At 31.9% G+C, this 18,257-nt stretch overlaps 2 protein-coding genes across 2 annotated transcripts in view; one reads left to right on the forward strand and one right to left on the reverse strand.

The window, feature by feature from the left end:
- Positions 1–1,845, forward strand: part of LOC148620609 (papilin-like) — a 35,660-nt gene extending 33,815 nt beyond the window's left edge. The window contains exons 24-25 of the mRNA XM_088573862.1: positions 1,068–1,196; positions 1,782–1,845. Of these exons, the coding sequence (XP_088429988.1) occupies positions 1,068–1,196; positions 1,782–1,786 (134 nt within the window). The 3' untranslated portion in view covers positions 1,787–1,845. The remainder of the gene's footprint in view (positions 1–1,067; positions 1,197–1,781) is intronic.
- A 2,428-nt stretch (positions 1,846–4,273) lies between these two features.
- LOC148620610 (uncharacterized) lies at positions 4,274–8,194 on the reverse strand. Its single transcript, XM_088574281.1, has 2 exons — positions 8,068–8,194; positions 4,274–6,708 (listed from the first exon to the last, which is right to left on the reverse strand). The coding sequence occupies exon 2, from the start codon at positions 6,116–6,118 to the stop codon at positions 4,538–4,540; it is 1,581 nt and encodes a 526-aa protein (XP_088430407.1). The 5' UTR covers positions 6,119–6,708; positions 8,068–8,194; the 3' UTR covers positions 4,274–4,537.
- Positions 8,195–18,257: the final 10,063 nt, after the last annotated feature.

Below are 18,257 nucleotides of genomic sequence, written 5' to 3' on the forward strand. Positions count from 1 at the left end.
TATCAAAACATTCAAAAGGGGAGTGTTTTGATCACGCCAAAGTACTTTAACCACACCACATATTTTGCACCTGTCCCAAGTCATGAATTTCTGGTCTCTGTATGTCTTGTTTCGTTTTCCCTTTAATTTATTTTTATGCTGCTGGACAACCCATGTTTAATGTTGTGTTGAGGCCAGCCTACCTTTTGTTGCGAAGGTTTCCTCATTGTTCATTGAAGACCTATTAATGGCCTTGAGATGACATTTTTCATTATGTTGGGTTTCTTTCGTGTCTCTTTGACATATTAATTATATCCATTTTCGTTTTAACCAATAAGGACCAAACGTTATATATTAAAAAAAAAGTCTAAAAATAAACTCTGGAAGGTGGGTAAGTTCCTTAATCTTTCTTCCAGCCATCATCCGACTTTTATTGAAGGTCTATTCCGAAAAAGCGAAAGTATATAAGTGTTGGAGATCGCTTATAAGATAAAAAAGACAATTTATATTTATAGTGTTTACACATCAACTACGGACAGCAATAAATCCTTTAAAACAGCAGCTTAAAAGATTTTGCTTTCGTTTTATCAAACGTGATTTTACTATATGAACTTATTTATAGGATACCAAGGTTTACTAGTTATTTAATTTGTAACGTCTGCATAGGAAACCAATCTTCATGATGGATGTCATCAATATAAGTAACAAAACTGACAGAAATTATTTGAGTACAAATTTGTACGTTTGCATAAAATCCATAAAATCATTTAGAATTGAGTCGTAAAAACAATAAAATAATATACTAGATAGAACAAGAAACAAAACTTCCATAACCAAGGGACAAAGACTGCGAAAACAAACAAAAAACAACACAAATAATGTAAGTCAACAGTGATTTTGAAGATTAAATGAGCAACCAGTACACCACTAAGGCCCCGGATGAAGAACCTAATAAGCAATTTGCGTTTTTCCTGATATATATATATATATATATATGCCAAGTTGTGGCTAAACCATCGCAATTTTTTATCAAAATGTATAGATTAATTTTGTTTTCAAATCAATGTAAATGATATTATATTTTATAGAGGTATGCAAGTTTGGTCCACCATTAAATGGAATATTTTGCGGTAGAGGTTCTGAACGTAAAGACTGCCCAAAAGGCTATTCGTGTAACATTGCACCTAATGATGCATATGCAATCTGCTGTCCATCGGGTAGGTATAGTTGACCTCCTCGATAATGACTTACCTAACATTTTGCAGTGAAATCCATCGAAAAAATGTAATTTGAATCATTTTGTTCTTTTTTTTATATTCAGCCAAGAATGCAATCCTCATTGCTGAAACATTATCCTTAGTGTTTCGATTATTTCTAACTTTGAACATCGTTTTGAAGCCGTTTTCAATATTTTCATGGCATCAAAACAAGAATGGCTCGCTGAGTAGTAAAACACAAAAAAAAACATATCCTTTTAGCTCAATCATGTTTTGTCTAGCTAGTGTGTCAAAAATCAAGACATCTAAACATTCATAATTTTGCGTGATTCTGATTTTTTTTAATCTCAAGGATACAGTATGGTGCTTATTTTGCCAAACAAGTGCACTTTATATTTCATGAGTGTAGGAAATCGTTCATCGCTGATTCAGTACCCATATACTTTTTTTCTTTTTACTATTCGGTAGGGTTATAGTGACTTTGACACATTATCTCTCTCCTCTTGTGGTCATTATACCGACAAAACACTTATCGCCATTTTGTGTTAATTGGTTTGCCAAAAAATGTAATTTTTTTTCTTTCAGGTTAAATGGAATAGGTTGGTGCCAGTCTGAAAAAGGCTTAGTTATAGTAAAACACACTCAAATATTCAAGTGTTTTTTTAATTATGTGCAAAAAATGTAGATAGAAATGTACGTCATGTATCAATAAATTGCGATATAAAGTCAAGTGCTTCCTGCAATAGAAAAACCAAAATGGAGTTTTTGATGCGTTCCTCTCATGATTTCCTGCTTTTTAGATCGCTTGAAATTACATATTTAATTTGTGCATTGGATAAGTTAAACTGTTACTCATAGGTAATAGTAGTTCGCTTGTGAAAACACACTAACTCTCTTACAGACTATATAACAATGTGCAAATTTGAATGATATTGATATAATAATTTTTTAATAGTCTGTCACACAGAGTAGTAACCAAGAAATCCCCTACTCGTAGCGGACGGACGAAAGAATGGAGTCGAACGATTTAATTTTACCGTTGCTGACGCAGAGAAAAATATAAAAAATGTGTGTCGATCATACCAATAGCTCGGTTGAGGAACTTTTAAAAGAAATACCATTGACAGAATACATAGAATTTTTAGTATTTGAAAACGTCTCATTTTGTTACACAATAACACAATTATGACACATGATTTCAATTAATGAATAAGCAGTATGATATATATATATGCATATAGAAAGGTCTGAAAAATTCCAATTTGCGATCATTAAAATTTCGACAAATTGAGGTATTCATTTTTCTACTGATATCGACATTCCAGTCGTTAGTAGAGAATCACCGCTTATCGAGAAAAAGTAATCAAGGGAACCAAGGTTGTAGCGGTAATCAAAAGAATGTAATCCAGGGACAATGACCAGGCATGGAAAACAGACATACACAACAAAGAACATAAAGTAACTAAAATCATACCTACAAAGTGCAGAAAAACTCACCAAACAAACGATGCTTTTTCAGTCTGCATATGCTATAATTTCACATAAGAACAATTTTTTCTCCATTCAGATCTGCACTTTTTAAAAAATCATGCATTCATCTCCCACAAAAATAAACCAAGATCAAGCTAAGTCAAGAACAATAACTTTTCCAAAGTGCCAAATACAATCTATATGATTTTTTTTCTCAAAAGCGCAACAACGTAATGCAAAACTAAGACTGGTTATGTGACCAGTAAGTGTTTCTGAACAAGAAATAGGACTGAATTCAGTGGGTTTTTAACATGCATGAATCACCTTCTGTCAGATTTTAGAAAGACTGATACTTAATATGCAAGCATTTTTGCAGTAATTTTGAATCCCAACATTAATAATAAAAACCAATACAGATTAATACATAGTATGTGCCTCGACTTTCACGTCACCACATGATAAATTGAAATCTCGTTTGAAAGGAAACGAAAATCTTTTGCGGTTTCAAAAAATTATGTTGTAGTCATTTACAAATCCATATATTTTTTCTACCCCGGACTTCCCTTTTTATGAGCAACTCGATGGGTGTTTCTAGAAAGGCATGTATGATTTTAGTTACGTTATGTTCTTTGTTGTGTATGTCTGTTTTCCATGTCTGGTCTTTGTCCCTGGATTATATTCTTTTGAATACCGCTATGGCGTTGGTTCCCTTGATCATTCGTTCTAAGACATTGCAGAAGGCAAAGTGTGGTACACAGAAAAGCAGGTTTGCGATATGTTTGATTTCCTCATTGATTACATATTTGTCACATTTGGAGGAGACTTTTGTTTTCAAAAATGAGTTTGCATTCCAATGGCACTAACTGTGCTCCTCTCCTAGCCGATTTGTTTTTATGTTCATACAGGGCAGAATTTCTTCAGAACCTCGTAAAATGATATTTCAAAGATGCTAAATTATTTAACCTTACAGATAGATATACTGATGATGTATTGTCAATCAACAATCCTTATTTTGATAAATGGTTACCGTCAATATATCCACTAGAGCTCGAGATAAAGAAGACTACAGAAACAGATTGTTCTGCATCTTTTTGGACCTACGTCTCGAATTTTCCTTACTTGTGCAGCAATATCCTTTCATCTCTTCATATGGTGTTTGTATTTCACAATTGATTCGCTACGATAGAGCAAGTACTAATTACTTTGATTTCCTTGAACGCCATGAATATCTGCATAACAGACTCCTGAATCAGGCAATGAGGAAATCTCTTAAAAGGTGCATCTGGTCCATGCTCCTAGTTTTTAGTGGAGTTCGAGTTACTCATATACTTTTGTATTATTTTTATTATTTTATGTTTTCTGTTATGTGTGTCTGTTTTCTATGTCTGGTCTTTGACTCTGGATTATATTCTTAGGATTTCCACTAGAATCTTTGTTCCTTTGATTACTCTCACAAACAATTGAATCAACCGACTTCAAGAATATTTGGTTTAGGTTGCAGTGTTAAAAAGCGGGTTGATATTTGGTATGCAGTTATATGTTTCCAAGTTTTTTTCGACACACATTTCGATGAGAGTTCTTTATCGACGACTTTAGGCCTTTGTTTATTGCAAAACCTGATAACATATTGTTTGACTTACAATTTATATTTTTGATTAGTGTGTTTAGTTAACCTTCCGTCTTGAATATTACAGATCATTTTACTTATTAATATAACAAAAATCTTTTCGAACAAAACGTTTACTTTTCTTATCTGTTACGTTGCTGACAGTTTATCATGAGCGAAAGGTATGCGCAACGTTACATAAACATTCTAAGTCTAATGAACTTAATTGAATTTTCATGTCTTACTTTCTAACAAATACTTATTATCAATCATCATTTTTATTTATTTCAGAATTAATGTCTTCTAACGCTTTGGATCTCGATAAAAACAGAAAAGTTTTGATCCATCCTCTTATGAACTGCAAATCGTCTTCCTCCAAAAACAATCTTTGGTATAAATCATCGTAAAGACTCACAATATCTTGGTAATAATTTGATGATAACAATTCAACAAGTTTACCGCTTTGTTCGTAAAGAGGCGTTTCTGCGTGGAAATCTCCCATAATATTGTGCTTTGTTCTGTTATGAAATACATATGGTGGCGAAAACGCAACTTTTAAATTGATTTTACTGAAGAAATATTCGGCAATAAAGCTTCTCCAGATGTCGCTCACCCTTCCATTGACACTTATTGGCAAGGCCATGTATTTAAATGCTGTTGAAAACCATAATGTGGCTTGTGCATTGAACGGGGTATATGTATACTGTGGAAGTACAAATAGCTTGTCAATATCAGGCCTCGCTGAAAAGTTAAATTTATTATCAAATGTCAAACGGTAAATAGCATCAACGTCCGCCTCACCATTTGCTAATGATTGAATAACGGCTAAGTTCCAGTCAGACGTTTTATTGCATATACTTGGTAGAATGTTTCCATTTTTTAGATAATCTAAGGGAAACCCTCTAGGCCATGTTCGAAATTTTGTTGATCGAAAATATGGATATGGGTTTATCAGCAAATTTTCGCTGTTCTGGTCACATGTTGACAAGTATTCATTTGTGTTTCGTAGCCCTTGTTTGGTAATCATACCAACATTATCATCGTCAAAATCCCATATCAACTCTGCATTGTTATGAATTGCATACATGTACCCGAAATTTTTCCTTGAAAATGAACTGAACGGAATAGATTTCGCTAACAAAGGGTACAGATATAACTGCTCCTTCACCGAAAGATATTTTGTGTGAATATTTGCTGTTTGTCCAATCATTGAGAGAAAATCTTTTTCCGACGGTGTTTTAACGTCAGCCACTATAAGAAGACACCATTCTGGTAAACTAGCAATGTGTCGTATGGCATTTGAAGGTTTAAATATTGTCGTCACAACAGCCCAGAATGAACAATTATACTTTTTATCGATAGGGCGAGCTATTGTTATACTATCTGTGTTAATGATTGGAATCGACCTTTTTTGCCTTCCAGAAAAAGCCATTCCAGATACAGATCCAACTCGTGATGTTTTAGCATTCAATAGTTCGTTGTTATAGTGCATGATGTTCATGAATGATGACATTTTGACTCTATGAAATAGAACATGGGTATCGCAAAATTCAGGAGTTAAATATTGCTCCCATTCATTACTTTCAGCAGAGAGTTTTTTGTGAAACATTCTATTATTGTCCGTTTTAAAATCAATATCTTTATATCGTTTTAACCATTTAAGAAGGGATGTGGTACCATAGTTTGTGTCTTGTAATGTTTTACCATTACATATAGAAGATCCACAGTATGAGTGGGCTGCTATCCATTTTATCACATTTTTTCCTAGAACAACAAACATTTCATCTATTGGTCCTTTTGTCTTTTTGGATCTATGCTGCCACCCATAATATAAATCTGGAGACATGACTTCTTCTAACCTTTTAAAAATTTGAGGTACACATAAAAATACATCATCATCTATCCTTATTCCTAGTTCAGCTTCTGGATAAGTTTGGTGTATATACTTCAGTAGAGCATACAATTTTCTTCCAAAGTTTTTAGCGTATCCATGCTCCGGTACATTTAGATACACGATATCTTTATGTGTATTGCTCTCCTGGTAAGTTTCAGTTGTGTTCTTATCTAGAAAAAATTATACTTGATTCGGAATGGCAATTCTTTCTCAAGTTTGTTTATTGTTCCTATCCATGTTTGTCGAAGGGTATGTCTTCTTTCAAAAAACTCATCATTACTTAAAACTCCAACTACCACTAATGGTCGTGGGTCCGATTTTAAGACTTTTTGTCGGTACTCATTTGAGTTTAAAATTTGAGAATGAATATTTGGTTCATATTTTAATTGTAGCCAAAACAGCAGGAGAGCTGACACCAGTAAACAAAATGTTCTCTGTGATTTTATTCTATAAACCATATTTATGTTGCTCTAGTTCATGTACAAGATAATTCTCCTGTGTGGATTTCATCGTATATTATCTTTTTTTATATTTTCATTTCCCTAAAAAGAGAAACAAACCGGCTCAACGGTTTAGTTTTCAATAATCAAGATATGGCACAGTAAGAAAAAAAGATGTAATGTTCTATCCCAAGTGAGATAAACTTAATAACAATGACTATTTTTCTCCTAATGTTAACTCGCCTAAAAGTTATTTATTCACCGATAACAAAGTGACTTATTGATATCATTTTGTTTTTATTTGACTATTTTTATCATAATCAGTGAGAGATTAAGGCATGATAAACAAGATTTGCAAAAAAAAAAAAAAACCCGTTGCCTTGACGACTGATTTTTTCGCAAATTTTCAAAATGCTGCAATTAAGGATGAAGCTGAGCTTGCGGATCAATTGTATGCCAAATCAAAATTATGATTTTCGACAACATTTGAAAGTTGCCGTAGCCATGGTGGCCGATTCCCCCTCCCAAAAGTTATTAACATCCGATTTAGATTGGTATTTTCGGTACAAAATGATGAGCAAAACACGAAAGTCGCTGTTGATTAGGTGACCGATTTCTCACCAAAGTTTCAAAATGCTTCGATTTGGATAAATCTTTTTTAAGTATATATTTTTTGTAAGCGAATAACACACTGAATCTATCTTTTGAGGTAAAAAGACAATTTGCGCCGGGGAGACGACAAGAATCCATAGCATAATTAATTGCGTACCAGAAGCTAATCTATAAATGATATAAAAATTCATAAAACAAGGATCCATATAACCTATACATTATAATCAATGACGTAAATGATTATAAATTAAAATACATCTATTTGTTTTATTATAGTTTGACCCATTGACCTTACATATTGACACATTCGTTCATAAAATTGGACCTGTTTTGTAAATTTTTGAAGACCTGATTTTAAAAATATTTCAAGACTCAAAATCATTCGACAATAGCATAGAGCAAGAAGATATCTGCCGATGTGAAAAAGAATCTGTAATATGATTAACTATGATTCATAAGTAACAAATCTGACTGCAAGATCATCTTATATTAGTAAGCATTTAGCGATTAATTTCTCTTTTCAGATATATTTTTTATTACAACTTATGAATAGTGATATACTTTATATAAATTTATCATAGAATTTAACAGTTACGCAAACAAATGTTTACCAATTGTAAACAATAAACAAGATATTTTACGCAGATAACTCATCTTATTGCAATTAACGTCAAACATTATCTACAACGATCAACAAATTTAGGAAATGACTTTTTACGGGTATATGATTGTTCTGAGTTCATGTCGAATGAGTTTGCGTCTTGAAGTTGTATTCGTAATTAAGATTTCAAAATTGTTTTTAAACTAATGTTTTACGACTAACTGGAAGAGTTTTGCTTAGTCATTTACCTTCAAAGTTGTTTGGAAAACAAAACAAACCCGAATGTTTCACAGAAGTTGATCCAACATTAATTTGCCATTAGCAGCTTTACATCATACCGGAATATTAAATGTAAATGAAAGTATTAAGTTGTCGTGTCAAATGGCCGAATTATTATTAAGCAAATCGATGTATTTTGAAGGATACGTCAATTATTTGATATCCGGCTTTATTTAAAGATATATATAGATCCTATCGAATCAAATGCTTTCGTGGTTAATGGGATATTGTTATTGATTATAGTCTGACGTCAGGTTTGCAATAAATTTATAGGGGATTCTTGTCTCCCATTTACAATCAAAGTGCTGATATCACTGGTGGTTTTTGATTCTTGTGAAAATTGTAGCATGAACAAAATTTCAAAGATTATATGATGTTAAATAAAATTGTGATCATGCATTGCAATTTAAATACTATTAAGAACTGTACTTTTTTTTAAACTGAAAGTAATTCTATACTATTGATGCATTTTCACACACATTTACAAATTTTGTACCATTTCACCTTTTTCCCCAATTTTAAATTTATCCATAAGTTATGTGCATTTACATTAAAAAGTTATATTAAAAGCGTATTATTCTACATAACAAGTATACTTAAATAAAACCAATATCAGCTTAAGAAAATAATTTTCTTAACAAAATATTTTAAAAAACTAGACACTTATATCAATTTGAATTTTGGCCGCCTATTTTACTTAGTTGAAATTACTGCTTTTCACTTTCTGTTTGTAAATGGTAAAGAATTAATGATAGGATGAACAATTTGACTTATTAGTGTATTAAAATGAAAAAAAAATTAAAACATTTTATCCTTCAAGACATATTACTGTAAGAAATACATTTTCCAAATGGAAATTTATTACTAAATATCTTTCAAGACCAAAAAGGCGTCCTATATTACAGAAGACCGATTAATATATGGTCTTCTTGTTGAACTTAAGTCAGTGAATCAATAATTCAAGTCGTAATATAGTATATATTCCAACAACAGAGGATTTGAATGTAGTGTAAAATGCATGTAAGGTATAAATCCACCGTTTTCGTAATAAAGTTTAGGATCTAATTAAACCAGAACTGGAATCTATTTATTGATTCAAATTTAAAAAATGCGTGTAACTTAAGGAAATTGATGAGAAAAAACACAGAATTTAAATGTATATATATGTTTGCATTGGTTTCGATATAAATCGATTTAATTTGCAGTGCATGTACTCCAATTATTATGCCATCATAAAAATAAGATGTCGTTACAATTTATTTGCATTATGGTTACAATGACTGGGAAACGTTGACCAATCACATACATTATGAACATCGTCTGTCAACTAAAAGTAAAAAAAGGAAATCTTGTATATATAAGCAATTACTGTGAAAGCACTTTTATTCGTGGATATCAATTTTCGTGTATTGCAAACAAATCGTTGGTTCGTGGAATCTTAAATCCGTAGTTTGACATTTCCACAGGACAAACTAATCGGAAAACAGATTTCGTCAGGAATTTAATTCTGTGGATTCGGTCAACCACGAAAACCATGAAAATTGGTGCACTACGAATATAAGTACGTTAAAGGTGACTTAATTAGAATCTGCTGTTCGAGCATTGGTTTGAGCGAACTAGTTTTAAATAGATCTGATGTTACCGAAATCACAAGTTGTACTTACAATTACAAATTCCTTAATCAATAGTCGACAACAAACATATTTAATGAAAACTAAAAATGTTAGAAATTATATTATTCATAATCTTTGTTTAAGACAACTACACATAGTACATCCTTAATTAGCGTTATATCAATATGCTTATCATCAAATATAACTCAGGGTCGTAAAGAGTTCAAGATGGCTATCTTATCTACATGTACTCCGTTGTTTTCAAAATATAAACTAACTGTTAGCAAACTGGTATGTTACATCAAGGTATATAAACTAGCAAGACCAGGAAGCATGAACTGTGAATGCAAAAATTATGCAAGTCGTTTAAATTATCTGTTGTATGTTTCGTTACTTTTCATTTGCTTTTGTTACTTTCTATGTATGATTTTAGTTAATTTATGTTCTTTGTTGTGTATGTCTGTTTTCCATGTCTGTTCTTTGTCCCTAGATTACATCCATTTGATTACTGCTATAACCTTGGTTCCCTTGATTTCTCTTTCATCATTTCGTCGAATTAGAGCTCATGATATAATGATTTTCTTCAGACAAAAATCATTCCCGTATGAAAATGTAATAATTAATTACATATAACTGCAAATTTGTGGTGTTAACAAAATAGCCAAGGACCTGGTTTACATTAATCAATCATTCGAGCAATTTTCACTCGAAGAATTCCCGGTTCAAATAAAAAAAGACCCAGTATACACATGTATTGTATAATATGTACATATACTGATGCAGACCAAGCCGTATTAAATGAAAAATAACTCATCGCGAAGAAGATAGACACTGTATTTGGAAAGCGCACGGTACAAGGAAAACGCAATTGATGAAAAATGAAAAATAAGGTTGTTTTGAGTGGGGTATTTTTAACTTATTATACAGTGTCTTAGAAAGTATAAAATGGTAAATGAATAATTGAAATTAATAGAAATACATACATCTAACTAGGCCAAATGAATCATCGGGAAACATGTAAAATGTATTCCTCCTCAAACAGGAAACTCATCCCGAATTATAATTATTGAAAATATTTCGCCAAATAATGTGGGTACTTGTGTGTTATTTTATTTAATTTATAATTAAGTTCAACGTATAGTACTTACTCTTTGACCCTTTCAAAGTTCATATGCTTTAAACAATTAAGATGGGGGAAATCCGTACATTTTGAAAAAAGGGGACTTTCAGGTACCTATTTGCTCATTTCTGTCCAAATATACAGAATTAACAAAATACTATCAAAAGTGTAACCAACCATAAACCCCTGAAATCCGCCAATGGTTTACTTAATTAGCGAAAAAGTCGCGAGACAACGTAAGGTACATGTATGAATATGGTGTGGTCTTCATTATTCATTGTATACTTTCTTTTAAAAGGCTATAAGGTTCTGTACATATATATATATATATATATATATATATATATATATATATATATATATATATATATATATATATATTAATATATATATATATATATATATATATATATATATATATATATATATATATATATATATATATATATATATATATATATATATATATATATATATATATATATATACACACACACACACACACACACACACACACTTGTACATGTTGTAAGCGGCATTCTATTTTATGAAATACATCATCGCATAAAAACGTTTCACATCATTCAAGTTGTAACATTAGATAGTGTAAGTATTCAAAATTATTTTTGTTTTCAAAAATATTAATGTTCTTAAAACACTAACATCTTAGAGTTCTGAAGTACTCGAAATCTCATGTAGATTATGACCATCACGTTAATAAACGTTTTACTAGTCCATAAAAAATCCATGGTGAAAAAAAACACCAAACAAATGTTTTTGTTTTTTTGTTTTTTTTTTTTTTTTGTCTACATATACTTTTGAGTAACAAAGTCCCTTCTGCATTCGTATATGTGTTTTTGAGAAAACTATACATTGATCTCCCATTAAAATAAAATCAAATACGGTATATGTAACTTTTGTAACGTACCAATTTCATACACAATCTATATAATTTTTATCTCTAAAGTTCAAGAACCAAATGACAAACCAAGACCGATTTTGTGGTCTGTAACTGCTACTTGGTTAGTAATAAAAAGTAAATTTGGTGGGTTTTTGACATGAAGGTGTTTCGACTTGAACAAAATACGATATAATCCTAGCCGTCAATGTTAAATCCGTGATTTCAAAACAAATGTTATATTTTATCATGAAAAATCATGCAGTTAATTTTCCACAGCGGTCAAATTTTAAATGGAGAGGTTGTGATCACAGCAAAGTACTTTACCCCAGCCACGTGTTTGCGCCTGTCCCAAGTCAGGAATTTCTGGCCTTTCTGGTTTTGTTTCGTTTTCACCTTCAGTTTACTTTTATGATACTATATCATATAGGGGTAACTCTTTCGCTGTGCCTGTGCATAATGATTTTTTTTGCGCCGGCTGCAATTTGCCTTTTGGTATGTTGGTTACCTCGTCGATCATTAAAGACCAATTGACGGCCTTGGGCTGACATTTTCATCCCGGTGCGAAGGTCTCTATAACATCTACATCAGACCTATTCGCGTTATATTTTGAAATGCATGAATCACCTCCTGTCTGAGTTTTATAAAGACTGATGCTTAATTAATGAATACAGGTGTTGATCAAACTAGATACATGTACTATGTTTATTACAGATATACATGGACTTTTACCGGGATTTTATCCGTTGAACATGTTAAGAAAAACATTACTGTAAAATAAAAATAAAACATAATGTAAAGTTCAAGAATCTCCCAAAGTTAATTCAGAATACATATGTTTGGTTATGTAATCGTGTTCCGTTTTGTAGGTGCGACATGGCTTCCGCCTTCTTAGTATGTATTTGTCGTGTATTTCCGTTGCCTCCCACCATCATTATATTATGATGTACGCAGTAGTTAAGATAAGAAATGCATTCATCATTTTAAAGATTACACAAGGAATTTTTAATATTGGTATACAATGTATGTGTAAAATTTGAATTTAATATAAAACTCAAGAAATATTAGTAATATTTGTTTATGCCACAGTGGTTTCAGCATGCACACGTTCGTGCCTCTGCTGATACATGTATTTATGATGGAGAATAAATTGCCGTGAATGCTATGAATGGACCAAGTCGTTTGGTATTTGTATTTGTATTTTTTATTTTTGTTTATTTATTTATTTTTTTTTTTTTTTGCAATGCATTAAAAACTATACAATGTACTTGTAAATGTCGACTAAATACACGTGTTCGCTTTTGTTCAGAACAGTTGATATTGCATTTCTAAATACCCGCCAGATATATGCTAATATATAGGTTTAAGCGCCGTTGCACCTCCCGATCCCAACATTCTCTGAGTTCCGAATCGGAATTTAAAATGGTGTACGGCAGAAACATTTGTTAAACATTACCGGAATGGCACTGTCGGCATGGCTGAAAGTGAAATGATTCAGCGGATGAATAGGTGCATGTACATGTATTATGCAGTTTTGCACAGTAAATATGGACTAGTTTACCTCGTCAGTGATAGTAAATCAAGCAAGTAAGAGTCATGTTATAATATTTTGGGAGTTATGTATTCAGTAAGCCCACTATCAGGGATAAGAATAAACATAAGACCTTTTACATGCAAATCCAGATTAACTCAATTATCATATTTTTTTTTCTTTTTTAGAATTCCGTATTATTACATTTTTTGTATACTCCCGGGATTTCTAATGAAATACGTGTAACATAGTCCTCATAGAAGACTAACAGCCACAAAAGCTATTGGCTATTTCAGATTCTACGTGTCCTAAAATGTGTTTCCGTAGAATGCTTTTATTATACATCAGGAAGCAAAATTCGAGTATGGTACTTTGTATGGTAAGTACAAGGAACTTCCATATGGCAGAACGTAAACTCTGTTATTTCATTCATTGTTTTCTAAAGAGAGACAAAAGATTCATGTAGAATAACGGAAACAATTATTAATGACATCAAATCGAATTACATAGTGACCCAAACTTATACAGGCACAATTATCAATCTTCTTTAAATTTCAATGATACATAAAAGTCTGTTTTATGTTTGTTTTATACAAGTAGTCTTTGTGCGTCAGTCTGAACCTCAAATTGCAATAACGCAAGGTCAAATATGAAAGAGTTTATTTTCATGAAAATTTGTGTACTCAATTGAAATGTACTGGTACAACACAAGTACTTGTGTTTTAGTATGTTTAAAGCTTTTATATATTTAGTTTAAACATATTTATTAAGTAATTTGCATATTTTAACATCAAATCAAAATAATAGAATGACACGTACAATAGCAAATTAATCACAGGATGCAGAAACAAGACTTGTAGTCTTATATCAATAATAGTATCATATAGCATAGCTCAAGGAAGTAGTGCTCTAGTGCTTATAACGTGCATTTGGTGAGTTTGGTGCAAACGAAGAGGTTGATATTCAATGCTCTATGAATTAACTCAGGTCATAAGGAATTATTAATTTTTTTTTTCAAAAGAAGTAATTGTGTAATTTAGGTTGTTAATTTGAAGCGTTTGCTCTGTATCAAAAAGCTTTGAACCTTGGTAAACATTTCAACATTATACTCATCAGACATCTCATCTGATCCAAACAGGAGAAGATTTGAAGTCAGTTGATCAGGAATTTGAAGTGCTGAGATATGTGGTCTTCTAAGCGATTGATATAACTGACAAAAGAGTAAGAAGTGGTTCGCAGATTCTATCGCTGCATTGGTATAATGGGGATGGAATAATGTTTTTGTCAAATAGATCTTTATTTAGCTCGCTACACTGAAGACGAAGTCTGGCATGTAGGATTTGACCTATGCGTGATCTGCAATAGTAATATATTGGTTTTTTTTACTACCTTATATTCGAGATGAGTTTTGAAATGTTTACTGATAACGAGGCCTTACTATCATTTGGTAATGTGTTCCATAATCGAATAGTGGAAGGTAGAAAATTATTAGAATATTGGTATGTTCTACAATAAACTGATTGGATTAGGTCAGAATTACGAGTTGGATAGTTATGGATTTGGTTTACTCTGTTAGGAATCAGCGTTTGAAGATATGGTGGTGTCATATTGTTCCAAATCTTGTATATTATTGTTAATTTGTGATTTTCTTGCCGAACACATAATTTCTGCCATCCAGTTTTTATATATAAATTGTTAATTGATGTTAATCTAGTACCCCCTGTAACTATTCTTGCTGCATCAATTTGAATCTTTTCAACTTTTAGTTTTAGAATAGCATTGTTTGTATCCCATATTACATCGGCATATTCAAGAATCGGTCTAATAAAAGTTATGTAAAGTTTTTCAAGGGTCTGTCTATCCAAAAGGACAAGCCATCGCTTAGACCACAAATGGATTTTGTTTAAGTCATCGTTAAGAGTAAGAGCAGCTGATTCAGGATTGTCAACAATAAGATATAGGTTAGTATCATCAGCAAAAAATTTAATGGTAGACTTGATTTTGGTAACGATATCATTTATAAAATAAGGAACAATAAAGGAGCAAGTATTGATCCCTGAGGAACAACGGCTCTTATCAACAACCATTCAGAAAAACAATTGTTAATAACAACACGCTGTTTCCTCTCCTGTAAATAGTTAGTAAACCATTCTAACAAATTATTGCAAATTCCAATAGTCTCTAATTTACAAATTAGTCCTCGACGCCAAACCTTATCAAATGCTTTACTGATATCACAGAAGATAACTGTTACTTCCTTTCCTTGATCAAATGTTTTTCCAAATTCATCAGTTATACATGTTAATTGGTTGACGGCTGTATCTCTTGGTGTAAATCCAGACTGGTTACAAGTTATTATTTCATTTGACCGAAGATAGTTATATTAATGTTTAAAGACACATCTTTCCATGACTTTCCCAACGACAGTTATTAACGATATGGGTCGGTAATTATTCATTTCGTTTTGAGAACCCAATTTGAATACAGGGGTTACAATAGCCAGTTTCCAACTTGAAGGGAATGTACGTAAACGCAAGGACATGTTAAATAATTTGCTAAGGGGGTATTTCAAAACAGAAGATGATTCTTTTATAATTCTTCGACTTATATTGTAAGGACCAATAGCTTTAGTTGTGTCTAGGCATTTAAGTATGTCTTCAACTTCTCCGTCATTGATACTAATAGAGGGCAGGGAATATATAGTTTCTTGTTCTATTTGTTCTGGTAGGGTCTTATTCGAGTCGTCAACCCTACATTGATAATTGAAATATTCATTAATAATCAACGTCTTTACTTTGTCATCGTCGATAAGATCGTCACCAATCTTTAAAGGAAGTATTTTACGTTTATTAAAATATCCCAAGAGCGATTTTATTAATTTCCACCAGTTTTTTTCGTCAATCTTATCATTTATGATTTTGTTTGATATGGTGCTATAAAAGTCAGATTTCGCATTTTTAACGGCTAGATTACAATTGTTTCTTATTTTTCCCAACTATCCGGACTATCATGCTTTTTTACCTTGTTATGACAGCAGTGTATCTTCCTAATTAATTTTTTTAGGCGAGAGTTAATCCAAATTGGGTCTTCTTGTTTGTACTAATGATGCGGTTTGGTATGACCTCATCACACACAGAAATGATTTTATTCGTAATATTTGAAGTAGACGAATCTATTTCTTCATTTACAAATAGAGAATCCCTGTCTACTCTAGCGAAAGGATCTCTCAGTAAGTTATAATCTGCTTGTTCATATAGGTAGATTTTTTCTTTTAATGGTTTTTGGGAGTTAGATTTAATATTCCAAGAATGGGTAAATGGAAGCGAACTTGCTCTATGAGAGGTGGACCTACATCAGTGATCAACAGGTTGATTAGATTATTTACTATGATAAGGTCAATAAGGGATGATGAGTGTTCAGTAAAATGAGTAGGTTCACTTAATAACTGCTGAAGGCTAATTTGAAGATCTTTAATTTTATTGTTTGGAGAATTAGATATTTGATTAATATTTAAATAACTTGTTACAACAATGTCTTAAAACAGTATTCGGGGCTAATTCTAACGACTTGGAGACTTCTTCCCATATATTATCGTTACTATTTGGTGGAACATAAAATGTACCGTATAACACGATTTTCAGTCTTATTTCTAACCATAAGCATTCTCACTGACAAACCCAAAGTCGAGACGCCAGATACAGTCGATGTTAGATCTTTCACAACACTCCTACCCAAACGAACTAGTCTATCTTTGCAGAATAGTTGGTATCCTGTTATTCATATTTCATTATCGGGTACAGTCTGTTTTAACCAGCTTTCCGTAAAGGAGAGGATATCGAAGTCGTTATATTCAATTGATATTTGCTCAAGTTTTGGGTTAATACTTTGCACGTTCAAGTGAAGAAAAGATACAGAATTCTTCAGGATTTGCGAATAACTTAGGTTTAAGCTGGAGGAAGCGGTGGAGCTTGTATTTAATGGTTCTGTGCTACAACTGGATGAAGTCGAGGGCCCAGGGTTAGGTTCAACGCCAGCAATTATCAATAAAATGCAAGCAATCATGTAGTATAAAATTTCAGTTTTTATTAGGAAGTTTGGAACAGACTGAATGTAACTTAATATACTTTTCCTCTTTATCTTGGTACTTGCTTTTGTATTTAGTTTCCGATTTAGCTCATAATAAAAAAAGTATTATGCTTAAAAGAAGTATCAGCGGGACAAAGGCTAATCCATGTGTGATAAATAAATAAAAGAATTTGATATTGAACAAGGAGAGAAATTTCTTAGATTTCCTTTCACGCGATAATGAGTAAAACAGTCCGATTCTCTCTGTGTGTGTAGCTATATCATCCGTCATCATAACAATTTAAGAGAAGTTTGGTTTGGAAATTAAGCTTGTCAAGAACATTTAAAAAAAAACAGTGATAAGTAAACCTCTTCAGTGAGTAAAGTGATGTGATTGAAAAGGATATGCATGTGAGTATGTTTTAGAAAGAAGTGCAAAAGTACACTGCAGACGTGATAAAGAGAGAGAACAAAACTTAGTACAAGGAGAAATGTGTGAATTGTTAAAAGTAAGAGGTGGAACAGAAGCAGTACGAACACAACTATACATATTAAATTAAATCATAATTGGAAGTTACATGACGCATCAACAGGGTAAAAGTTACAAAAGATAATATGTAATGATCAGACAAGTTTTAATAGGCAACGCTTTAAACAACTAAAGTTACCAAAAATATGGGTCAACTTAGTTGTGTTGCACGTGTAAGAAAAAGAACCCAAAAAGCAAAAATTTCAAAACATGGGTCTTCATTTTATCAAAACATGATTTTGAATTGTTTGAACGAGATATTGCTGTTTATATATTAGACCTTGTAGTTTATTCATCAAATTGTAGATGATTTTTTTATTTCTTATTTTCATTATCAAAAGACAAAGAAATATAATATTCGAGTATCGGTAGCATATTTGTGAAGGAAATTTGAACTTTCGTA

The sequence above is a fragment of the Perna viridis genome, chromosome 3 (assembly GCF_037379345.1).
Source record: "Perna viridis isolate PV_CMFRI_1.1 ecotype Kerala chromosome 3, ASM3737934v1, whole genome shotgun sequence".
Classification (NCBI taxonomy): Eukaryota; Metazoa; Mollusca; class Bivalvia; order Mytilida; family Mytilidae; genus Perna; species Perna viridis.